The sequence below is a fragment of the Temnothorax nylanderi genome, unplaced genomic scaffold, assembly GCF_030848795.1.
Source record: "Temnothorax nylanderi isolate EJ_2023f unplaced genomic scaffold, tnyl_v1.0 TNYL_tig0015_pilon, whole genome shotgun sequence".
NCBI lineage: Eukaryota > Metazoa > Arthropoda > Insecta > Hymenoptera > Formicidae > Temnothorax > Temnothorax nylanderi.
In genome coordinates, this window is record NW_027249077.1 from 1,772,829 (window position 1) to 1,799,973 (window position 27,145).

Consider the following 27,145-nt stretch of genomic DNA (forward strand, 5'->3'; position numbering starts at 1 on the left):
TGTGTTTATCATCAAGAGATGTATGCTAAATTCTAAGAATGCGCGAAGATACAAAGTAATGAAAGCCATTTCGCAATTGTCAATCCACGTGTAAGCTACTTGACAGTCTATTTCACGTCCCATAAATGTTGAGGTACAGTCCACGACTAATTTACAAGCGGAGAATGCGAAGCCAATCCTTGCGTCACGCTGCTAACAATATCATCGCTGAAGATGAGACGACGACGTTATCGCGCGTGTCCCTGTTATTTCTCGTAGTAATAGAAAGCTTGTGTGTCTTTCCGCCGCTATGCATTCCATTTTTCGCTTTGCGTTCACGCATCACGGCATTTGACCTTCGTGTGAAATCTCGCGGAAAGTCGTTTCGAAAAATCCTGGGCCAGCTGGGTGTGTGCAGTTACGTTCACGAATACTACTTCGAGCGCGGAAGGAAGCGCTCTCGTGTAACATCCTCGATATTCCCTTATCCTCGAAGGACTGCCGGGCTTCTTGCGAGAACGGTGAATGGGGGCATAGAGGTGTTCGTCGACGACGAGTAGAGAGTATAAAGACGTCGCGAAAGCAAGTACGCTCGGATCCACTTGGGAAATTTAAGAGAACATTCCATCGCGTAGTTATCACGAGGATACGTGTCGCTCGCGCGTCGTCGCGCGGTGACGTTACCGAAGTCTTTTCCTGACCCCGTTTGGGTATTCCGCGAAGGCCGGAAGCTTGGCCATCGTTTTTAGAATTTATCGCGCTTAACGGCGCACAACCACTTACCGCTTACCACTTATTACCTGGCCGCGGATAAAAGCAAAAACCCTTTTTCATGATGGAAAGAGGAGGTAGCGTACTTTGGATAGATTTACGGCAAAATACCATAGAATTTAATTATTATTTTGTTGTATTCGCGAAACATTGATTTACGAGTGCAAGCTTTTCAAATCCAAGTGCAAAATTTTAATAATACTCATGTGCTTTCGATTATTGACATTATAACCGAATTATAACAAATAACACTATAGCCCTTAATTTTTTAAATTAACAGTTAATCAAAGGATAATTATCGCATTTATAAGTTGTTTATAATAATGTAAAATTATTTAAATACGCAATCTGCAATGAATATTACGTAAAGATTTTAATAAGTTGCAAACTAAAATGTGTTACTTAATTTTAGTTTATTAGGTTCATATTTTGCGAGTACATTTTTATATTTGAAAGGAAAAATATAATTTAGTAATATTTAATATTATATAGCTATACTTTATTTTTTTAATTTTATATAAATGGCATTCTTTAGAGGACAGAACTTTTATTAAACTTCTGTCTCTTCTCCGCATCTAAATATATCTTATCTATAAATTTATTTTAGCTTGACCCAATATCCCAGTTAATATTTAATATGTTTATGTAAAAAGAAGAATTTTAGTAGTATCTACTACTTTTCGGACGTATTGCACATTTGACAGAATATATAAATAAAATTATAAAATAGTACGCAATTATTTTTAGTACATTTTCGATCTATTCCTTCGATGAAAAATGATTTTTTCTCGTGCTGCAATAAAATCGTAAATGCAGCACGGTACTCCCTTGACGCATCGTGGAAACTCTCGTGGTATTTCACGCGCACCTGTGTATAAATATTGTCGCCACGGTGCTGCAGAGAACGCACGGACGTCGTCGAATTATAGGTTGAACAGGTGCAGGGCCACTTCGTCGTCGTTTCGACGAATGACGCGCCGTTGCGAACGTGTGGTCGCTTGAAAGCTCCGCGTTGTAGCTTCGTCGACTTCGACGTTTACGATCGGCATGGTCACAGTCGTACGTTTTCCCTGAAACGATACAGAAACTAGCTACGTGCCGGGCTTTAAAGGAATCGACCGCCATTCTTTCGAAGAGACCACTTGCTTTCTCGCTTAGATTTTATGAAGAAAACAATATACCAAAATTAATTCCAAAAATAATTTGTTGGCATGATTTTTCACTTTCATATTACAGCGAACATGAAAATAGTTTATACATTAATTGCATAACATTATTGTTAAATGGTAATTTTAATACGTTATTTTAATGACTGCAAACGGTATTTTTCCATTCTGTTGACTTTTAATTTTGAAATTCAAATTATATTGAATATTAATTTCACAATAAAGGTTCTTATGATGGTTATATTTTTTTTATTTCGTTGAATGAAATTGCTAATCGATAACATCGAAAGCCACGATAATATCAAAAAGATTACAAGTGGGGTATTACAGAGTAAATGATGAAGTGTTTGACATCGAGTAGTAGCTTTTTAATTAGCTGGAAACGTAGTATTATTTAATATTAAACAATTTTTTCATAATCGACAACTGCAATTTAAATTAATTTGATTATTATGAATCGTCAAGGGAAAATTATGAATTCAAATATCTGGCAATTATTAGCGGAATTTTGTAATAAAGCGTCGGGAACGCAGAAAATTTCGTTATTTAATTACACCACCCCGTCGTGCTCCAGGAGCGAATTTAAGAACTTTGTAGGGCAGTTTAATGCGGAAATTACTATCAGACATTCCACAGTTTATATTGCGTAACTGCCGCTTTGAAGCAATTCCGCATTAATACGGCTTCACATTTCTTCTTTTTTTCCTGTCCCATATACCCCGCGGCCGTTTAATCAGTTTGCAAACCAATCATCATTAGGAGAACGTTATAATTTCGTATTTACACAATTCTGTATTTGCGGATATCGGGGATTAATTTGCTACTTTCAATTATAGTTTTTACACTCTGACTCGAAATTACCGTCGAGCCAGATTAAACGCAAATAATCACTAGTAGTAATTGGTAGACACGGTAAATGCTACGTAATTAATCGCGTGCCAAAAACGTGTTATCGACTCGCGTTAAAAGTTAAATTGAATGTCGGGAGTAGCAGTGGAACGATATACCTCGTTGCTGCTGTAGCCGACAAACCGCTCTCGTTACGAGTGACTGTAATTTCTTAGTACCTCCGACCGCGCGCGCGCGCGTGTCCCGCGGATCGGCAAACTATTGCCAGCAGCGTTACACCGTTTGCGCATTAGGACGACGGGGGTAGCCGGAAGAAATGCAACGTTTCAGCTAGACACGCGGCAATCGCGTTCTCGCTGAGACACAATTGCCAAGAAGTTCCTTGTGTTCCAAACGACAAATGAAGGAGCAAATTTGAAGGGAATTACTATATAATATATACATATTGTATACATGTACAGAATATTTTCTAGCACATCTGTGTCTTTAAAATTTGTAAAAATATTGTACATTAACATTTTTAATTTAGTTTTATTAAATTTTAGTTCTCTTTTTTCCATTAAGAGATTTGTAGGTAGTTACATGTACGAGCGGTAGTTACATGTCGAGCCACTAACGATCGTATATGATTAGGTATGCAGCGCTTGAAAAACAAATGGACTTGCTTATGTACATATATAAACATTGTCAAGAAAATACTAAGTTTGGAGCGAGAAGTAATATTTTAAAAGAAATCTAAAGAAAACGCACGACCATGATCGATAACTTCTATGCATACGTCATTAACATGACAATGAGTAGCATCGCGCTGCGCGCACGTGAGAGAGAAAGGGAAACGCTTCTCTTAAGTTCGCCTTGGTGTCCGTCGTGATTCATTGTTCCGTTGTTCCGCGGCTAGCAGTAGTACGTCTTCGCGTAAGTAATGCCCGCTTTTCCGGGAATCGTCTACCCGCGGGATTCTCTCGTTCCATGCGAACTAGAATCCGAGGAGGAAAATTAATTCTCAGTGCGCGGAAGTTGGCGGCGAAGCACCGCTTCCCTAGGCTTCTCTTCGTTAATAGACGGGCTGCTTTATTACAGAATTGCGTCGGTAGGGAGAAAGAGGGGAGAGGGAGAGGCAGAGAGAGTAAAAGAGAGAGAGAGAGAGAGAGAGATTGATAAAAACTGTATACTAACAACTCTGTGTCCTCCATATAGACGTGCCTTCGTAGGACTTGTATTTGCCTTGCTTCCGCGTGCGGGCAAATAAGTCAGCACAGGATAATCGCGTTTTTTGCTTGGAAACTATACTCATTCTGCGGCGCACACTCGAGGGTGTAATTTAAATTTCTGACAATATGAAGTACGAACTTTGCGAAGCTCGTCGGAAACATTGAGATTAGTACTTTCTTAATCCAGAAAATGTTTCGAAACTAACTTTTATAGCCCCAAGGGAGTCAAGCTATTGAAACAAATAAATGGCACAACCATACGTTAATAAATTTCCCCTCGTTATATTATTGTTTGTACTTGTAAAACTGTTTTTAAAATTTATATCATAAAAAGTAGAACATAAGATTAACATCGTTGTGGAAATATTCTAATAATTAATAATCGTGAATATATATCAACTAAATTTTTTTGAAGCGTAAAAATGAGGAAAAAATCTTTTCTTTGGGAGCAAGTTTTATTTTTTGTAGGATATTTTCTTTAAATAAATTTTATATCGTGCAATAAACATAAAAGATCCAAGTCTTATTTCTTAGACTTACGATAAGTTGGTTCTGAGAGAGGTACAGATTTATAACGCGACGTTATAAGGGCTTGAAACTTCGGCAGAAATCACGCTAGAAGCTCCTCATACTCGTTACGCAACGACCGGCGGCGTTGGCTGGCTGACTAGTCCGCAACTTTTCTACTCGACAACTTCGTTCTACTTGTCGGACTCTTTTTACGTCGCGTGGATGTGCCCTCTGTACAAGTGCGTTATCCTACCATCACAGTCTTACTTAACACCATTTAATAATAATACTCGTGTCCGGTTCCTATGATATACTTTACGCGAAGGAAGAAAAATGTGGTACTTTTTTGAATTCTTGGCAAGCGGACGGCGCATTAAAAATAAAACGAAGCGAAGCGCTGAAAGTGACAGTTGAATCGACGGAATTCTTGATGTCTTCGCGCGCAATGACCTCAAAACTTTTAGCATCACCGAACCCGCGCGAGAATAACTGCCGATAACAAATTGCGCCCCGTCGAGATATATTTTGGTGCGCGCGTTTTCCGATTCGCGCGTTCGTGAATACCGACGAGTTGTAATTGGATAATAAATCATTCGACATTCGATCATCTTGTTTTGTATGTGTCGGCAGCGTGCCGCTAATTATGGCCGTGGCCGAAAGTGGATTTCTCGTTCTTAGTCGTTGTAAGTCTCGCGACACGTCGATAATCGTTTCCCGAATCGATCAATCACGTTTAGCCTCGGGAAGTCTCGTCTCGAAGAACTTGATAGCTGGCAGTGCTCTTTTACGAGACGTTAATCAATGTCCGAATCGCCGTAGTGTTTGACGTCACTTCGCCATTATACGGCTGTCTTCTTTTTACTCTTTGCGTATCCTCTTGTATCGGACATGTGTCAACATAGCCTATCGGTAATATATTTAATTTATAAGTCACTAAAGCGTAAATATTGAATCGCCCGCAAATCGCGTAATCTGCTTCACATTTAAAATTGCAATCGATCGTGGAATAATTTCACAACTTTGCTGTTTGAAAAGGTGAAATATCCGAAATATCCATAACAGAAATGTATTTCGCGATTTTAGATTTTTCTTTATTAAAAATAGAACTAGTAGATCGAGTTTTGAGAATTTTTTCTCAATTTAGTCTGCTTTGGAACTTTACCATTTTTCTGTCTGCACGGATTATTCATATTCTGACTTCCATTTTTCGCGAGATATGCGAATTCGAAAGAATTGACGTCTGTTTTTCTTTCTTATTGCTCTTCTCGTCGTTCTTTCGCATTCTCCGACATCTTTTCCTCGTACTCCACTCTCCCGGCGGCCGCCGAACTTCCACCTCTCTTTGTCCTGAAAGACTTCCTTTCTTCTCTCTTGTTCCTTTTACGCTCCGAACTACGCTGACTCCGCTGCATTGTCATGAATCATAACTTTAAATTAAAACTCAGCGATACGTCTGTGACGAATGATGCGGTGCTGTTTAATTATGCGCTAAAGAGCACTTGCGAAAACGTGGGTAGGGCAGCCGGAGAAGAAGACTCACTTTTCATCACGTTTGCTTCTCGCTGGTCTGCTTTTTGTTATCCGATGCCGACGATGTCCGACAATTCGCTCTGCTCTCGCGCCCATCTCTCCTACCCTATTTTTAACGCTCGTAACGCTCGTGTCGAGAGATTGCCGATGAATTATCATGGACTTCACATCCGTTCTCCTTCTGAGCACGACTATCGATCGGACTACATCAATCAACCTTTCGCACTTTCCGTTTACCAAAGAGCTGTTCTTTTTGTCAACATCACTTTGAAAAGTTTTTAATACACGTGACTCTCCTCCCATGATTTTCAAGGCGCTTCTTTGATCGATCGGGAAATATTTCTTCGGTTGTTCTCTTACAAAAGCACATAAAATTACGATATGCAGTAATTGAAAAAGATTTCACGTGATCTATTTCGTCAGTGTTTGGATTTGAATCTGATCAATATAATTGACAATTTTTCTCATAGCATAAATCTATGACAAATCTTAATTAAGTAATTTATAAAGTACGGAAATCAAAGGAACTTTGGTTGTATATACGTGTCGAGCGAACGGATTACGTGAATCGAACGAAGTTGTACTTCTCCTTATCCGAACAACAATCTTGATCAGCCTTGCGCCAATAAACTTCGGTTTTTACGGTTTCGCGTCTGCGATCCGGAGAGCGATAAAAAGGAGAGACGAGGTAGCGCAAAGAGAAGTAGCAAAGAGAAACAGCGTACAGATAGGGCGAAGTTTAAATGTGAGCGCGCAAAGAGAGAGACTCTAAGCTGTCTCCGGCGTCTTCCCATAAATCGAAGAAGTCCGACTTTTCAGGTCGCGTACCGCTGAGCTTTCTCGAGCTTATTTAAATCATCCCTAAAGCCTCCTTAATATTGAAAAATGGTCGCCGGCAATAGTTCGCTCTTCACGTCCTCGTTTCTTCCATTGGAAATGTCTGCTCCGAGCTCGGAGCTCGTTGAATAAACGAATCGAGTTCGTTCATGCAATCATGAATGTTGAGTTAGTAATAATTGCGCTAATTTCTGCATGTTTTTATTCGTTGATATTTTTCATGAACTTAGTTGTTCATTAAAATCGACGAATGAATCGTAATGCTCTAATAGCGCTTTTTATACCGTGCGTTGGAGTGTTGTGCAATATTGAATGCTATAATATTTGCTTTGTATAATCCGTTACCCGGAAAACGCGATTTCCGAATATTGGATATGCCACGAACGAGATTTGCGCGGCGTTGGCGTTACCCGATATTCATTTGCAGCAATCCGGAATGATTCGCATTTCACAAATGTGCGATTAATTCAGGCTCCCCCGTGTAGTTACGGATGTTGCGCTCGATAGATGATCTAAATTAATCATTGCCATTTTTCTGCGCATCATCGCCAAATTTACCCCGCTAAATTTTATCGCGCTTCGATATCGCATTACATCGTTACGCTTTTATTAATGGTAAAACATCCGTTAAAAAAAGAATGGGATTGCCGGACGGAATTTTAGGTTATCGAACGTCTGTGCGACTGTGGACTGTGGAGATCTGCGGATATGCCGAACGTCGGATATCCGATATACGGATATCCGTAAATTCAGAGCGAGAGGGCAAGAGGACGCGTCGCGTTCTAACTATCTTCCGTTTAGCCTGACTCACGTATCGTGCCCATTTCCGTACTCGATGCGCCGCGTTTCAGAGGATAGCCGAGGGATTTAGGTAGAACGTTAATAACATTCGCCTAACTTCAACCCTCCAGGCTGTCGAGCTAGAGCTAATGAAGCTCTGACGACCTTTCGTGTTCGCTATATGTCGCTCGACATGCGTTGACGTGTTCTAGGATTCTCATTCCGCTTCGTGACGCCGCATAATCGGCCTGACCGCAGGATCGCAGGCGAATCATTGTCGAATCAGTCCTTCCAAACAACGTTGAAATTAAGGTGTTCGCGCAATGACTTGCACTTTACTTGCCGAGAACATTAATCCTCGTTTTCGTACGAAAAATACGTAATTTTATCGATGACTGAAATTAAGATAAATCGGCGAATAAAACCTACATAGTTGAAACTTGTAGCGTCATCGTGAATTGCATTATGCAAATATGACGAGTGACCGCCAATGAATTGAGAGAAGTTGAGTGGATTATTAGAGATTATTTATATAATTATGTATAATTAACATTTCGTATATTTGCTTTCATTCTCTGGTATTTTTTTCAATATTTTGTATTATTGATTAATAAAATCTGCGTTCTGTTTTTAATAATGCTATGCTGTTTTAAAGTTGACACAATAGATTTAATTAAAGCTATATTTTTGTAACTTAAATACTTCGATAATTGATTACCGTAGGTTCTCCTCACCGCTCGACGAAACTGCATATAGCGAAACAATGTGCATGCACATTGCTTCGTCATGTCATAAATCCGGTGGCGGAAAGTCGACGGCGATTTCGCGCGGGTCGCTTCGCCGTAAATTATGAGGCGGTCATAATACGTTTTATGACTTTACGTTTTAGTCGCCCACTACGGCCCGCGACTTTGTATTCCTCGGGCATCATCCCGGGACGACACCTTTACATCTTCGTCATGCCTCGGTTATCCTTCGTCTGCCTCTGTTAGACAAACCGACAGTTAGGTACGTCTTTTTGCTGCGCGTTTCGCAACGTTGGCACGTAATGGCGTAGCGCGAAACTCCCTTCGGCGTTTGCTGTTTATTCATTATACGCGAGCTCTCTGCTCGTTAGAACAATATGTAAGTTGAGCTTTTATTCGACATGGAATGACTCGGGGGAAATTTCTCGCTGTGCTGCGCTTTTGATTTTTATTACCGTTTATTATATGGGCAGTTGGTCTACGAAAACGGTATATGTTCTACATAAAGTAATCGAGAAAACAGTAAATATAAGTTAAATTAATGATTAATTATTTAAAGGCACGTATATTGTGCCTCTTATCATTGTTCAGATATCATTGTTCAGATATTTTATCTAGAAAGTTATTTTTAAAATAAACTTGTTGTATAAATGATAAGATACTTTATGAGAAGATTGTAATTACTTAATAAAAATTTTAATAAAGTACTAATTGTAAAAATTTTAATTAAATAAAATAAAAACTCATGGAATTTGCAATTTGTTTGTAATGTTCAAAATTGTGCATACAATTTAGTGCAATGTTTTAAATATTTTCGACAGTATACCATTAAAAAAAAAACTGTTATTAGAAAATACAGTAATGTGTTGCATTACGATTATATTTTCATCACGCATTGTACAACAATTAATATTATTAGGCATTGATGCGAACATATTCCTTCCTTTCCTTTTTGTTTTCTTAGTTTCACGCTCTCTTTTGTCCGCGCGTAGGCACTAGAGCCCACCGTTCCATTTCCGCCAGCACAGGTCCAACCTTGCCCGACACGCAGGAACCGTCGGCTCCTTCGTTCATACGAAGTTTGACACGGAAATTTATTCGCGCTTAACCGATTTGGCTGCGGTTCAAGACGGATGCTCCACCCACCCGAGAAGTCTGCCGCTGTTTTACGATCAAAGTTCAGAACGACATTTGCACGTCGGCTCTTTCGTCTCGGTTCCGCAGCCGCCACCGCCATTGCCGCCCCCCATCCTTTGTACTATTTCTTCGCTGCACCCTCTACGAGGCCGATTTCTCGGTTTCCCTCGACGTCGTCGTCATCGTCGTCGTCAACGTACTCCTCCCTCGCCCGACACGCCCGAACGACTCGCCGTCATTTCCTTTCCGGAGAATTTCCGTCTCGGTAATCCCGGCTTCCGCCATCCAGATCCATCGGGAGTGACCGATGGCAGGCTGGGACGGTTATATCGGACGGTAAAAATTCGCGAACGAATTCGGGCAAACGCGCGCCTCGCTGGCGAGCTTCGCGAGATTGAAACGCCGGGCGAATGAAAGAAACAGACATTCATAAAATGCGATATGCGGAGTGCAAAGAATGTTTAGCGCATTGACCGACGAGGAAAAATGCCACAGAGCCTTCGAGAGCTTTGTTCAACGAGAACATTTGTTTGAAGTATTTTATATCCGCTTCGATATCGCGTTTCCGCGTTACTTCGTGTAATTCGACCTACGCTGTAACGAAATTTGAGATATTTTTGCGCCCACATAAGAATTTATTTATATTTGTAACATAGAAAATATGTACTGAAATATTCGGACGGTGAGATAAATTTATATATAACGTTAATATTTTATTTTAATTTTTGGATACACTTTATATCTGCTTAAACGTGAAACTTGATTTTGATTAATTCATCACGGAGCAATAACACGGAAAAACAGTATACATTTGATGAAACCCAGTTCTAGCGGCGAGTGATTACAGAAAATTTCATAGCGGATGGTGGAGTGCACTCGGCTTTCACATGCGTTGGGATTTCGCAGCTTTCGAATGATTTTCATATGAATGTTGTTCACTTTCCACAATATTGCATTTCCGAAATTATTAACAATATGCCCCGTTTGCAATTTTGCATTCGGAAATTATTCGCTTCTGTGCTTCGAAAACACGTAAACGGCGACATTACAATGGCGCGAGAAAAAATACCTTCTTTGAATAACTCTTCTTTCCATCTCTACGAATCTCGAACGCGCTTTAACGCATGATAGTGATATATACGAAATTTAGCTCGAAAGCAAATAACAATAGGAGAAATTATCGATCTTTCCCGTTCTCTAAATTGTCTTCCTGTTTCTGTTACAGAGTGACAGCGGGCTAGTGGACACAGATCCAGGTCGAGTTAGCAGCATGACAGCCATTAACTCGGTGAGCCAACGTTAAATTAATACGCGACGATAAAAGCAATACGCACAGTATCGCTTCGTTTAATAACTCGACGTTACATCAACTGGTTGCGTCCGTTTTAAATTATGCAAACCGAATAATTTGCCGATAATTTACGATAATGGTCACAACCCTATTTGGCCAAGCTGTGATTAAGGAAGCAAGAAATCTTTTAACATAAAGAAAACTTTCTGTTAATTTAATTATCATTTCCGCTCTGTTATGCGTTACTGTGTACATTTGAGTTTCTCGTCGCAATAAGTTGTCGATTATGGTCGCATGAGAAATAGCGTAAATCTGGGCGAGAAGCTGTTCGGAGAAAAGATATTCTCGATGCTCGCGAAGTATCGATTCTGAAATAGTTTCACGCACTCACGTGGCGAACCATAGGGGAACGAGAAAGAGTGATGGTAACGCGCGCCTCGTTGTATAGCCATTCCTCATCAAATATGTAGGAAACTGCTCCCGATATAGGACAGACGGCTGCGGAGTTTCCGTCCGCTAATAATCCCGTAATGCCACTCACGCGACCGTAGTTTCCTGGGGGAAAGAAGATAGCGGCTTGTATGGTCTGCGCGAATGTTTACGCGGCGGGGCGTTTCGACTCGGCAAACAAGCGGAAAGCCAGGAGGGTGCACAAGCCTAGTATTTTATCGGCCCTAATACAGTTATCATCGAGTAACATTTGGTATTGTTATGATTAAGGGACGAGAGTTGCTCATCCTTCGGTCAGACGGCGTCTGTTAATCCCTTTGTGTTACCGTCGTGTTCGTTGAACAGAGTTTACCGTGCAGCTTTATATTATGTATGTTTTATTATAAATATACATATGTGTGCGTTGGACTTAACAAATTAGTATAGCCTTAGCATGATTTTTACTGTAAACAAGCTTTTTACACATAAGCCGATATATCTATAGGAATATGGAAATATCGACAATAACCCCTTGAAACTAGATTAAAGTTTTAGCTCCGAAATGTAGATGATGAGATGTGATATTCTTGGCATTCTCCGTAAAATTATTCCGCCAAATGGAGCTTCTGAAAGATTCGATATCAAAGAAAAGAGTGAATATTAAAATTAGAATAATTAGAATGAAAATATTTGTTTGATTTAGTAGACTATTTTTAGGTGTAGACCGCTTTAATAGATCACTTCTGGATGAATGGGATTAATCACGTGGTTTCGCCAGATGAGAAACGACAGCTCGTCTCATTCCTTTCTTAAAACGTAGTCCGATGATTTATATTCATACCGCATCGCGAACGCAATGAATCAAACCTCTTTTCTCTAATCGAACACCGTTCATTCCTCCTTCTGCGGAGTTAGGCATGAGCCTTGCGACATCTGACGTTCGGATGCGTTGCATTATGAATCGTGGAAAATCACCGTTTGCATGATAATGACACGGGATGGGTGAAAGGTGAGAGACACGCGAGACGACGACGGTGGCTTCCCAGCGTGCAGGGAGGGAGAACCAGCGCGCCTTCCCCCGGGATTTGTATACGAATACACCCCCGACATACGGCGTATTCATAGTTTTCGACCACTCTCACGGAATTCGTGCACTTGTTCGGCGATGTGAGAGCCGGCGGAATTCAGCTGGATGTTTCTTCCACCTCCCTTTTCCCTCATTCCCGTCGCCATCGCTGTCGCGATCGATTTGGGAATACGGTCGCGCGCGTGCATCGCGACAGAATTCCGAGAATTCGTAGTGCGTCTTCTCGAGAGAGAACAACCCCGGCTGGTTAGGAACTTGTCTCTACGACCTGCTGCACTGTCGCGACAACGGTATATCGGTTGTAGCAGCTTCGAGTCCCGCGGGAGTACGCGCGTTGATTACTCATGAAGATTACGTTGCGAATTTGTATTCTTCCTTACAAACGTCCGCGGTATGAGTGCCATTCGTATTCAACGCGAATTGGTTGACGACAAACGTCAAAATGCTAAAAATGATATTCCGATATGAGAGAAAGTGGAGAAAGATATACGAGGGCGGAGTATCTAACATTTCTTAACTCTATAGAACTTTCATGTGTTGTTATGGTATTGGAAAAATTTCTTCGAGCTCAATAAGACATCGATATCCATCGTAGCGTTTGACACAATAAATGATGCGATATCCAAGTAGTTGGGAAGTTTGGCAATCGTCCCATTATACGCGTTTCGCAACGGGATGAATTTCTGGGCGAGTGAGTGGCTCGACGAAAGGAAAGTTTTTCTTCGTTTTTCCAGAATCGAATTACTATCCACCTCATGATATAAAAGCAGGTTGTCTTATGATAGCGTGCAAACAGCTAGAAATAAAGCAACGCTTGCAACGCTCGTTCGATTAGGAGATGCGAAATCTGATACGCGCGCTCGTATTACGATGTTGTCTGAGTATATCCGTAGTATTACGCGGGCGTAATTGAGAGGAGTATCAGATCTGCGTTTGAATTATAATAAGTAATATGCGTGTTAATCAGAACAAGTCGGAGCGAGACAATTGTGTTAATGATATTAGAATTTTTCGGTAGTTCTTCGCAATTGCTCATAGCTTACAAAAAAAAAAGATCTTGATGATCTAACAATAAGATAACGTTAATAATTATATAGATATGATACAATAATATACAGGACATGAAGGATGTGAAGATGATGAAATAATTGCGATTGATATTCACAATCTATTAGATAAAATATGTTCACTGCATTATAGAGTTTTAATAGATTTATATAAAATGTACAATGTGTACATTTATAACTATAAATTATAATTGTTTTGTATCGTTGTATCGTTATTTTTACTCTGAAGAGACCTCGAAACCCGTACGATGACGATGCAAGAGTAGCGGGATCGATAGAAACATAATGGTGCATTTTTATTCCGCGTTGCTCCTTTTTGTGCGCTACCTCTTCGCCTTCTCTGTGCTGTATTGTTCAAACTTTACATACGTTTGAGAAACAAGAATATTCGACGAGGCGGGATCGCGTTGATGCTTAAAAAACGCTCGTCTCGGAAGCTCGTTATTCCCTTCGGTATCAAAGTCGACGGGCATTTGCAATTGAAATTTTCGCGGTTCCATAAGTCTACCGCGAACAAATTCCAACTTCACCGTGGCCTACGCGAAGAGGTGATTCCGCAATTACTTCCGTCGTTTTTCTTTAACATCGTACATTATTATAAAAAAGACAAAAGTGACTACACGATTTTACACACTTAAATGTGTAAAAATAACACTCTTGGATTTGCAGTGTATGTCGCATTATTAATAAAAATGAAATAATAAGAATATACATTACATATATCGTATAGACAATATTATAGGCTAGTTTCATTAAATCTTGGAAAGAAGATCTTGGGAAAATTATTAAAAATATTAACAATGTTACAAAAAGGGAGATTTTTATAAGATAACCGTTTATATTCTTCGTGCAACGTCATCTCAACCCACAGATTAATCGGATTATTTTTTTGCGAGACATTTACAAACATGTGTACAAGCCGACCTTTCCCGAGCTGCGGTCTCGCGGAAAATGACGCGCCCGAATCCGGTGACCCGGCGACCGGAGCACAGACGAAAGTCGGGTCTAAAGGACGCCGAGGAGGAAACCAGTTTAAATAAAGACCACGCATGTGGGTCAGCCGGCGTGGCGTTGCGGCGTGCGTTACGCAAGCTGCGTCGCGCATCAGCGGCGACGTCGTTTGGTCGAGCTTTTCTAGCTGTGCAAGAGACGCGTACTGTATGCATAATGTACATCAGCTGAATCACTGTACCCTACCTTCGAAAAGCTTCCGAGCGTATATCACCGCGGGCGTAGAATAAAGGTATATCCAAGTCAGCTTGTAACAAGCTTTCCTTTAGTTGGTTGACACACACGGATGGAGTAACAAGAAATACTAATTACGGAATTACGAGAAATTATCCTATAATTGCGGAGATGTATGTCGGAATGGTTCTCGCGGATGATGTATCTCACTCCAGACTTCATCTGTCTGCACTCTTCTTGTTCTCGTTGCTATCATCCTTAGCTTAACGTCACGAGCAACACTGTTTGTTTGATAAAATTAAAAAGCTGAACTTAAAACTATAATGGAGAAATGCAAAAGAGTTGAGTTTAATCGATAATGGAAATAAGTTTGTACAGATCATTTTCTTGTAGCATATATTTTATTTTATGAGTATTAACTTATCGAGATCTTTGTGCCTATTTTATTATTTATAAGTTTTTTTTACACTTTGCGAGATTATGCGGTATATCGATCGATATTCAGACTCTCAAATTGGTATGACTTTCAAATTAGGTAAGGGGCCGTAGATAGTGTGTTCGGAGGGATTAGTTCTTCTACGCAGGCGAATACGGGCTAAGCTTCGGAACATTACGCGCTGTATTTGTAAGTAGCCGTATGTAGTTGATAAACCGGGCGCATCTGCATACATCGTGCTGAACTTTACGCGAGGCTGGACCGAAACTGACTGTTGGAATGGGATTCGGGACCACTTCAAACGAAGCGCCACACGGAAATCTGCCCGCGAGCCTCACGAGCACACACGGGGCTTCCGGCGCAGCTCTCTCTCTTTTGTGATACACGAGAAGTCAGATGTCGGTTCGTCGGAGTAGGAGAAAACCTTCTCTCCGCCGCGGGGAGTTATATTATATTCAGAGTGCACTCCCGGAGACGTTGCATTTTCCGAGGTTATTCTGAATTTGCGTCGTGAAAGTCGCACAGGGAGAGAGGAAGGAACGCATTTCGCGAGCTTCGATCGATCCTGAAATTCGAAGTGCACGATACACACCGAATGTAGCAACGACGAATTCGCGCAGTTTGCGAAAAGATGGAATTCTATAAATATCCAGTTATTAAAGAAAGGTCGACGCTAAATTTCTTCAAGAAAAAGAAAAGACTTTTCTGCATTTTCGACGTGCAAACTTTATAACGTGCAATACACAGAATAGATGAGTGATCGCGCGTTTTACTTCTTGTCATGTGCAATATATTATTTCGTTATTGCGTGAAAACGTATATGTACGACTAATGCGACGAAGGAACTCGGTCAGGGGCCGCGCTGTTTCGTTCCGCTAAATATCCATTTCCGTAGGCGAGAATCGCCGTGCTATATTTTCTGAAATGACGTGACGAAACATAACTTGAAGTGACGTGACGCGACACTGCCTGACACGCCACGTCGCTCTTCTCGACCTCTTTTTTTCGAACGAGTTTAGTTTTTCACGGACCGACTTTGCGCCGACGATATCTTCAAAGTGATTGCAAAAGAATGCGAATTAATCTTTTCTTTAAACATGATCTTTAAATAGTGATCTTCATAAGTCACCATACGGCTATAGTGAAATATTCTTTGAAATTATTGTTAAAGATTAGGTTCTAAATTTATTTAGAACGTATATCGTACATATTTTACAGCATGTAAAAATGAATACTAAATCATCGTAGATTAAATACTTAGATTTTACTGTGCGGAATGGCCATGGTGATTTAAGAGGGGGCGATCACAATTCGCTTCGCAGTTTCTAAAATTGCGAAAACAATTGCTCGAGCTTTCGTGGAAAAATCCGATGTATTGGACTTGTAAATTATTCGGGGATGCGCGAGACAACGACATCGTAAATGGTTGGTTCTGTGTACGCGGACAACAAGGCATAGATAGATCGCCGTCGATTCTACCTCTCGCGCACGCGAAATCGACCGCCGGCGGTCTCGAGGGATGGACCCAGGTGCAAGATCCGTTCGGGAAAGGGCGAATCTCCTTCCGCCTCTATATTATCCCGGTACGTCGAACTCCGCGGGTGGAGCCGGGAGGTTTGCGAGGTGAACTGCGCCGCCGACATCACCGACATCGTTTTCTTTCGCGAGAAAGAAAGAGGAAAGGAGAAGAGTGCGCGTGCGACCATTCCTCGACGTCGCGGATCCGGAACAGCGGGATTTATTATCTCGACCGGAACGGACGCACCTGGCTAATGCCTAATGCCGTTGACTTTGTTGCTCGACGACGCGCTGCGAAGTGGAATGGAATACGGATACGAGCATCGGTGAAGTGAAGCGCATCAGAGCCTCTCGATGGAATCGAGAAGCGGATGGACATGACAAGATACGTCTTTTAGATGCAAAACGCAGAATATATGGATATTTGAGAGCACAAAAATCTAAAAGCTGCGCTTGCGTTCGTTAAATTTTTGTTTAAAAACATTTAAACATATCGGAATTAACGTGAAAAAGGCATGACCCTCTTTAAGAGTTTTATTGGAGATTATATGTTACTCGGTTACGGTATAAAGCGCTGCATTTTCCACCTGTCGTTTTTATTGCTCGCGCATTTAGCGTCCATTAAATCATTCCTCGCGTCTTTTATAGAATGACGATGTCACTTCCGAGAAGCGCAGGTACGTAATATCCCCAAGTCGCTCCGATCGCCGCATCGTCACGCGAGTTAAAAGCGACGTCCGCAGCCGCGCGCTCATCTAACTTACCGTCGCGATTTTAACTGTCCGTATATTCGCGCGGACATCACAAGGTCGGCCATTCCAGTGATTGTCGACAGCTGCTGCGCGTCGTTAACCGCGTTGAAAGAGCGGAGATAAAGAGAAAACAACGTATACACACGTGCGTGAGATATCGATAACTCTGCAGAGCGTGCGAAAAAATTCCCTCCATCATTGGCAACGTCCAAGTGGAAGACGATGGATATTGCTATTTTTTTACCCGTCGTCACCGATGTATAAAAGCGGAGACCTCTCTCTCTCTCTCCCTCTCTCTCTCTTTCGCCTTCTCTTTCTTTCTCTCTCTCTCTTTCTGTATCGAGTGACTAACGTTCAACAAACGCGTGCACCGAAATACACGCGTGCGTGGGCTATATACACAAAGTTAAACGGATGTCCACTGCTCGTCAAGCCTGTGTCTGTCTGACTGCGTGCGTGCGAGCGTTCGTGACTCTTATCACCGATTATTCCGTCGTTAATTGTTCATGTAGTCGCCGGGTTGCGCGCCTAATGGAACAGAATATGACGCATCACCCAATAATAAATCATACCCGCGTTCTACAAATGTATACCGCTTCTTTTAGCTGCAATGAGTGAAGAAGTCGAATATAACAGTTTAGTTCCGTCATCGATGTAAATATGTAACATTATAAAATTTGCTATAAAATAGTATATTTGATATGTTTGATGTTATCAGGTTTTTTATATGAAGGCACGATATACAGGGATAGATTTTTTTCAAAAGATCGAATATTAAATCATGATAAAAAAATTGAATATTATTAGGTTAAAATAGATAAAGAAAATTATAATAATTCAAAAGAATGTAATATTTTTTTATGATGGTTACATAAAAAGGTAGATTTCTTTCCATACGTATCCGTTCGAACATTCTTGCTTTATTTTCAAAGAGATAAGTGCTTCTCCTTTGAGGTCTGTGAGTGTCTCTTATGAACATACACAGCCGAGTTCTGTATATGCCGTCGACATCACGACAATGTTGCGTAACCCAAAAGCAAACAGAATTGCACGCAATGTCTGATTCGCGACGATGCACTCGCGGAAAACACTGACGCGTCAATAACGTCTTAATATACCTTATGATATCATCGACCGTGTTGGATCGGAATATCGCGTGTCGTCGTGAGACTGTGACGAAGCGAATCGACGCACATCGATGAGGAAACTTAGATTCGCAAAATGCGGATGACGTAGTGAACGCGCGATGTGGATTCCATCGAGACGACTTTTTTAACGGGAACGAGTGTGTGGGATTGTCGGGGTCGTCCCTCGGTATTCTGTCTCTTCCACTTACATCACCACGATCTTACACCATCACCCAGAGGACACGTGGCGTTTTCTTTTTCGTCATTCCCGCGATCAGTCAAGCGTTAGTCCACCCACCCGATTCTTATTTCGAGTTGTACGGTGTCATTGGGAGAATCCTGGATTTGGGAGATTGAAAGATACGACGTGAGTATTCTCGTCGTAAAAATTGCATTTTTTAATTTACAATTACAATTAATCATTTATGGTACTTGAATTTATTTTGTCTACATTTTTTTAAATACAATTTTTATTGAGTGAGATGGTGACATTTTATTAAGTATGTATTATTTAACTCGAAATAAGAGATTACAATCTAGTATAAGATTTTTTCTACTACGTTTTCCAACAAAATAGTCTCGCTGCTATCGTTTATCTTATTATAGACTTAAACTTTGCTGAGAATAATACATAGTCAGCACGAACGACGTTTGTATTTTACCCAAATGGTAATCGAGGGATAAGACCGGACATATTTGTCTAATAAACGCGCGATGTGCCCTGCCGTATGACCCGCGCACCCTACAGAAGGGCCGGCATAACGTCTTCTTAAGCGAGAGGGTAGTGTCTCCCCGAAGTACACTGGGTCGACGAGATCGCCCGTCCGGAAAATAACCTCCACCAAAACAACCGTTATGCTTTTCCAAGTCTTATACATTTTGGCGCGTAATGTGCTTCCTGGCTGTGCCTGCCGGGACCTACAATGTCGTTCCCCTGACTCCACTCTGTCCGGTCAACGATCGTCCCTTTTCTGCTCCAAGAACCTCTTTCGTATGCGGCCACGCCGTGTTTTATCGCGCCGATAAAACATAGCTTTCCTTTGATGCGGGTCTGCTCCAGATGCGATGTTTAACTTATGCATACGGACCGGGAATAAGGATAATCTTGAGATGAGAGATATCTATCACAATATCTTTAAGTATTAAAAATAGCACGTTTTATGTCACTATATACCACAGCCTTTAAGCAGAAAGTAAACCAAGAATCTTTGATTGCTTAAAACTTTACGTAATGTTAAAAGAAATTAAATTCCTGAACATAATAAAAAATTATTTATATATAGTTCAATTTCTATCTCATTCAATATATATATGTATATATAAAGAATCTCTCTTCTGTAGTTTAGTTTAGAAAACTGAATTTAAATTTAGACGGATTTTTTAAATATTGATAGAGAAAAAAGAACTGTAGCTAGACATTCAAGGATTAAGCGTCATCGTCAGTATAATATACCCGTATAGTTAGTTTTTTCCCGAGATTCTCTGGATCGTTACAATACGTATTTCGGCGGTCCCTTGTCGTTCGCTCTCAGGATGGTCGAATAATATATACGCAATAACGATAGGAGCAACGATGGTAGGCCGTGACCTATCGCCGACGCCCCCGTGAGAGTCCTTTATTGTACGTTAAGCCGCGGACCGCCCTATACATCATCTGCCTACCCTCGCGATGGTCCAATCGCAAGCGATTAATGGATTTTTTATTCTGTTCGTAAAATCGTTTTATATTAAAGCCAGCCTGGCTGCGAGGATGCACCGATACGGCGCGCCGCGCGCGCGACGCACTGTTCTCACTACCGATTGACGAATATTCATCCTGCCTCTCTGCATCCCTTCGCGCAAACTCTATTTTCTCCGTCTTCCATTTGTCTCCTCGTAGGAGAATGAAGATGGCATAATCCTTTCCACCTCCGTTCTCTCTCTCTCTCTCTCTCTCTCTCTCTCTCTCTCTCTCTCTCTCTCTCTCTCTCTCTCTCTCTCTCTCTCTCTCTCTCTCTCTCTCTCTCTCTCTCTCTCTCTCTCTCTCTCTCTCTCTCTCTCTCTCTCTCTCTCTCTCTCTCTCTCTCTCTCTCTCTCCCCCCTCCCCCTCTCTCTCCCCCCCTCCCCCCCCCCTCCCCCTCTCCCCCCCTCTCCCCCTTCAATCTCCCTTTCGTCTGAGAATTTCTTCGGTGCAGCGACTGATACTGGAAACGAATTTTGGTCGCGTCGTTTGTACATTTTTAGCGAGCAGAGTGCGTTTTTAACGTTTCTTATAAACATTCGGTGGATTCTTTCTGGAACCGAGTATTCATGGAATGCGAGGATTGTTGGAATTACATTATAATGAAGTTTTAAAGCATTTTGCTTCTGATTTTCTTACTGGTGAAGCAGCTTCTGGTGAGTCATATAGAGTGCTTAAAAAATTTTTCAGAGAAATTTTAAATTACGCACAAGTATCTATGAAAAAATATAAAAAGTATACGTTTTTTATATAGCTTTTTGACATTTTATTTTAAAGCGTGATCTGTAGATTATTAATTTATAATATTTTAAGACAAAAAATAGATCGACTTCGAATCGCCAGAGTCAGCAAGTTATTTCTGCCATTATTGAGACTTGCTTCCGTCGTGGAATTGTTCCAGGATGAAATCCCCGATACGATAACCCGTCCGATGTCATACAACGGTACTGCGACAAATGCACAGTGCAATTTTGTGTCGTTACCACACGTTCGCTGTCGTTCCTTGGAACCGACGTAGCATTTCCGGTTTTGCGTCTCGACATGCCCGCGGCTTATTACGATCCACCTCCGAAAACACGTCGCGTGTGCGCGCGATAATACTTACGAATGCAATTTTCTCGGGCAACGGCGTCGTCGTCGTCGTCTCCGTCGTCTCCGTCGTCTCCGTCTTCGTCGTTGTTGTCGTCGTTATCGCGCGGTAACGCTCGTGCCGGAAGATTGTTTGCGCGGCGAAACGAAGACAAGGCGATACCGTGTTCCTCGAGAGAACCGGCGAGAAGCGAAGTCTACGTGTATATGAAACGCCTCTCGGCTTGTTTGTTTCTCGCGTATACACAGGTCCGTAAATACATAGTTACCTCCGCCGTAACTTGCATTTACAGTTACCTATGCGCCGGCGCGCATATCCGCGGGTTGCTGCGCGAGCTCACAACCGCACGGGGGAGTCAACCCTGCAGGGGGAATTTTTAAATTTGTTTCCACTCCATTAACCTCGCCTCGTTCCCCTCGTATCTTCCCTCGGTGCTCTCCGCCTCTCACCCTCGCCGCTCGTTTCCTCCCTCTGTCTCGTTTCTCTCTGTTTGTACACGAACGTCGACTACTGACAGCTAGCAGGGCATAAGACCCAGTCAGTAATATCCATTTGCCGAATCGCGGGGGCGACCGGAGTCATCGCCCCTTTACGATCTTCCATATGGTTCGAATTTGCGAAAGCTCTTTCCGTCTCCGCGACTTTCCTTTCTCCCTCGCCTTCTCTTCATTCAGAGATTCGTCCCTCTACGTTGTCAAAGCTAAAACTTAACGCGTGTTGTTTGCATCGGAAACTTGTGTCAGATAGTTACGAAAAGACATATAATACACGTATCTTTTCATAATATGTAAATACAGTTTACGGATAGGAAGGTAAAATATGTAAATGTATTTTGCAAATGAAAATGTAAAACATGTATATATATTTTGTGGATGAAAATGTAAAATGGGTAATTATCTTTCGCGGATGAAAATGTAAAACAGGTAATTATATTTTGTGAATAAAATATAAAATTCGAAAACCTCGTCTAATTCATGGAAAGAACAGTTAATATGTTAGGAGCGTGAAAATCGTATGTTGGATTATGGAAATTGGTTTCCAACGCGTTATCAACGGTTGCATTTGGGAAATTTCTATATTTTTACTGTGTGATTCTTGTATGAAAAAAATATAACAAATTAAAATTATATATTAAAGTATATGGATAGAGTTTTGCTCAACATGGAAGATTTTAGATCAAAACCTTGATTTGATATTTTATTACAGTTGTATAATCAAATCACCTTATTAATTCACTTCACTTATTAATTAATTCTGACAATACTTTAGTGATTTATTCAAAGAACTATAATTAGTTATAAAATGAATAAAATTATTATCTTAAAATTCTAATTTGTCAAATTTGCTAAAACAAGATATCACTGAGATCACGTCAGTTTAATCAGCAAAGAATCAGTTATAATGTATTTTTGGTATTCAATGTCGTTGCCAAGTGTCTTCTTCGTATGCCAAGATACATTGTCGCTTGTCGTTCATTAGTAAAAAGTCAACGTGATTGCAGTTAGTATAATTGTGGACTTTGAGAATAGCCGCACGTGTTCGGACGACACGTCTGTACATTTTATTGTTTAAAATATTTAACGATTCATATGATATACAAAATATCACATAGTTATATATTTACTAGATATTTATTTTACTTCAACTTTTATCGTTTTATTAATTATTAAGAAGTAATTTTTTGACAAAGGCTTAGGACAAAATTTTTAGAGCAAAACGTTTAGGACACCGACAATCGTGTTAGTTTTGTATGCCAAGGATATAGGTCAAGAATTATATTTCAAGTTGTTGATATTACTAATTTACAAACATTATCTCTTCCGGCTAGTACATAGCTGCATCCGATAAAATTATTCCTATCGCGCGGTGTAACCCACGAATTAATGCGAAATTACGTAGCACGCCGCGCCTCGCCGAGCTTAAACGCGATACCGCGAAATGTTTTACTACCGTGCTGTCACGTGTTATGCCAGCTCGAGAGCGATTTCAATGTGAAAACTGCATTACGGTTTAGCAGACCCTTCCTGAATGCTGCAATAAATAAAGAAGTTATTGCTTTAAACAAGTTCTCGCTCTTGATTCCAATTTCGTTTAGAGCTGAAATAAAATGCATCGATAAGTAATAACATTAGGAATAAAAAATAGCTACATTCTTTTATAATATCTAAACTCGTACATGTATTATGATTCTAAAATTACGAGCTTTTTGTTATTATGACAGATTGAGAAAGTTTAATATAATTATGCAGGCGAAATAAGACGAGCAAAGTTATGACAAATGTTCTCAACGTAATTATACATTTCTTTGTAATTATTATTAGTTAAAAATAATCACAGGGTATGAATTGACACGCAGCCTTGTTGTGTCAATTGTACCTCGTAGAACTTGAACACGACACGGCGAGATGCTTCACGAAGCCCGCTGTCACGTGTTATATCAGTCGCGGCGAGATTTCAACGCGGAAGCTCCATTAAACCTCGAATCTGGTCGATGCTGGGTACCGGCCGTACATTTCACGCGTTACGTCCTTGTGCATTTTCATGATCGTCCGACACGATAAGTCACTTTCCACTCGCCACTGCCGCGACTGCGATCACGACCGCGACTGCATACCCACCACGTGTTTCGAATTCCTGTTTCGAACAATGTCGCGTCTCTGCGAGAGCGTGTCGGACCGATCCGGACGATGGCTTTCGATGATGGAAGCGCGCGCCTCCGCGAATTCGTCGTATAGGATTACGGCACTTGGCTCTATTGTTAGCGTTATAATTCTGATGGATTTACGGCCTTCCAGAATCAGGCGTTCTTTTCAAGTTAAAATTATAACGTTCTTTTGGCAAAATAGTGATTTAACTCTGAGGAGCCGTGACGCATATAACTTTAGTTGTAAAATTACGTCGCGGCGTCGTAATCCGTACAGAATTAATACAATGTAGTTCTGACATTACGACGGCAACATCGTAATTTGACGAAGAGACAAATTTTGTTATTTTGTTGCCTTACGATGTGTCGTTAATTAAGTAATCCGAGTGAGCCGCGTCGGTGGTCAAAAATATCATCAGGATATTTTTACGCTATTTTTTTTTGCGTCCGAAGAGAAATACTCACGTTCGTGTGGTTCATTACGTTTAGTTCCCGTGGCTGCATTAATGTAAACGACAGAGTCCGCATCGGTATGCAGAGAGAAGGCTTTATGGTAATGAAATCTAGATTCCAGTTATCAGACGCACGCGTAATCCAACGCGTGCGTGCACACATGCGTGCGCGCGTCTGTTTATTAACTAAAAAAAAAAGAAGAAAAAATAGCGGACAAAAATAAGGGATGCAACTAGGAAGTAACGCGGCGCAGACTTCCGATGCATCGCGCGTTTCGCGCAGGATATACATGTCATACGTTGTTTTTTTCTTTTTTGCCCATTTTCGTGAATGTTGCGCGGCATTTGCATTTTGCATTTCGTGTACTTTATGATTTTTTCCGCGGTCGTGCGCCGCCACTGCCAGCGACATGCCGCCGAATCTGTGTACATAACTCACCTATACATATATATATATACATATATATGAGTATATAATATAGTACATATAAGCGGCCTGTCGGATTCGGCGTCCTGCGAATTTGAATTTAAATTTTCTAAAATAGGCGCTCCTGGTCGCGCGCCTTCGTCGCCCCGTGTTCTTTGGGCCCGGCTCGAGAGCCGATTTTAATTTGTAATCAGCGATTTGCATCCCGCGGCGACCTCATGTCGCTCGTCTTTCGTTCTCGAGGACGAGCTACCCTATATCTTGGAACGAACGAGCTTGTATCCAGTCGGGCTAGAATTGTCATTTGGACTGTAGAGTCGTTTCATCTGAACAGAGATCGGTAGTGAATTGCAAATTTGTTCGATGGCGTCGAGGATAGCGTACTTTGGATTCACGATTAGGGTCATAAAGGTCAATCCAGATAAACTTGCATAGGTGCATAAGCATATGCATAAAGAAATGGATTGGTCTATTTCCTTATGCACATGCATATGAACCAATCAATTTCCTTATGCTTATGTTTATGCGCTATGCAAGTTTGCCTGGATAGACCGTAAGAGCGACGAGGGAGAGGATGCACGTGTAGAAAGGAGCGCTGAGAAAGGAGCAGAAACGCGGCAACGCGCGAACATTCTGTTATTTCGCCCACGCGAGATTCGGCCACGTGTAACGCGTATCACGTTTCTACGGCCGCATTTGTGCACGCGGCGTGCTTTCGCGCCGCGTCTGTTTACGCTCAATCATCGCGTTCGCTCGATATGAACAGGCGAGAACAGACGGAGCGTGTTGTGACATAGCGCTGATCTAGATTAGCAAATGAAATAATTCGTAACTTGGACTATTTAGATTTTAGATGTTTCTAAGCATGCGAGATGTTCGTGAAAATGTTAATTAGTGAGAATAAAGCGCTCACACAGAAATATCACTGCTTGCCTAAAGAATTAAATTCTATTTTGGCAAGATGAAACATCAGACTTAAATTTTATCTTAATGATTTATATTTTTATTCGTTTATTTTATTTCAGACTAAATGACAGAATAAAATTGGTCGCATTTTCCATTTCCAATTAATTTTAATTTACGGGATTATTAACTCATCGCATCTCTTGGGTGTGGTGGCGGACAAGAATGAGGTATGTTTTCCCGCTCTCGGTACGCATCGATCTTCGTTAAGAGCAATGTAAATCACGGCTACGGAATCCGGGGTGGCGATGGCGAATTCTCCGAGATTTTTCGAAAGCGCGAAACGTCTGCAGCCGTGACTGCGAGTTCGTCTTCGTCGTGGGTGACGTTATTAACCTGCGAATGGCCGCCTCATGATAAATCGCACCGTTGATCGCGACTGAGAGAAACGCCGTAATACTTTGAGAAAGAGAGGGCCGTTCTTTGGCAAACGGCGCGGGCGCCTAGAGCGAGGAACAATGAGATATAACAACAAGATGCATGGAGAAGTCATAACACATTATGATGTATTAATCACTAACTGCTGGAAATATATGCTAGACATTCGCGAGCGTTCCATCATACGCAATATACATTGTATGCGGTGAAGGAAGTAAAGCAGACGAGATTGCAAAACGACGTGTCGCGGAATGCTTTCCGTAAAGAGGAAACAATTTTTTATCGAATACTCGCAGTGCAATTGATCACGGATTTTAAGCGTAACTTTAAACGCTGGCGATCCGTGAATTGGCAGCGGCGCGAGATTGTCTCGTAGGCATAGCGGCCACTATGTCTCGCGTAATATTTGCCATTCGGCGCATAAATCAGTGTCTATTTTTGAACGGCGGCCAAAACTTTATTCGGATTTATTCGACCGTTACATCAACGAGAATTACCGCTCGCCACGACGCGACCCGCCGTTGGTGCATAATTACCGCTACGCGCGTCGATTGTCGCGTATTCGAGGATAAAAAGGAAATTGGCGCGAAGCACGCCGAGAGAGAATCTCGCCAATGACTCAGCGGGGTACATCTGTTCCACCGATGTGGTGTAGGCAAATCAGGGCTATTTTGAACGTGCTAGATAACTCATCCAGAAACTATAAAAATCTATCTAGAAAATTTATGAAATTTATAAAAAAAAAGCGTTAAACCGATCAGAATAACTACGAAATATCTTATATAACTGATTTAGTACACAAGCATATTCCACAACGATATTTTATCGTTACGTATTATAAAGATTAATTGTAGTTGAAATATTAATGTAAAAATATTGCAATTAACATTCGGGTTATAAGCAATTGAAGCTGGATTATGATAAAATATGTAGAATGTGTATTTTCAAGTTTATAATTGCGCTTTTATACACAATGAATTTATCATCAATTTTGTGCTTAAATAATATTGATTTCTGCTGCTCAGCTGATTTTTTTATTCATTAGATTTTTATAAAAGATACC

The 27,145-nt window shown here is 41.1% G+C and overlaps 1 protein-coding gene and 1 long non-coding RNA gene across 8 annotated transcripts in view; one reads left to right on the forward strand and one right to left on the reverse strand.

Moving 5' to 3' along the window:
* Nucleotides 1–27,145, forward strand: part of LOC139768339 (uncharacterized) — a 391,369-nt gene that overhangs the window by 151,844 nt on the left and 212,380 nt on the right. For all 7 annotated transcript variants that reach the window (XM_071698423.1, XM_071698422.1, XM_071698420.1 and 4 more), the window contains one exon: nucleotides 10,742–10,804. In XM_071698423.1, coding sequence (XP_071554524.1) covers nucleotides 10,742–10,804 — 63 coding nt within the window. The remainder of the gene's footprint in view (nucleotides 1–10,741; nucleotides 10,805–27,145) is intronic.
* LOC139768346 (uncharacterized) lies at nucleotides 1,147–18,000 on the reverse strand. The gene is made up of 2 exons (XR_011717339.1): nucleotides 17,294–18,000; nucleotides 1,147–1,820 (listed from the first exon to the last, which is right to left on the reverse strand). It is a non-coding gene; the product is annotated as an uncharacterized lncRNA (long non-coding RNA).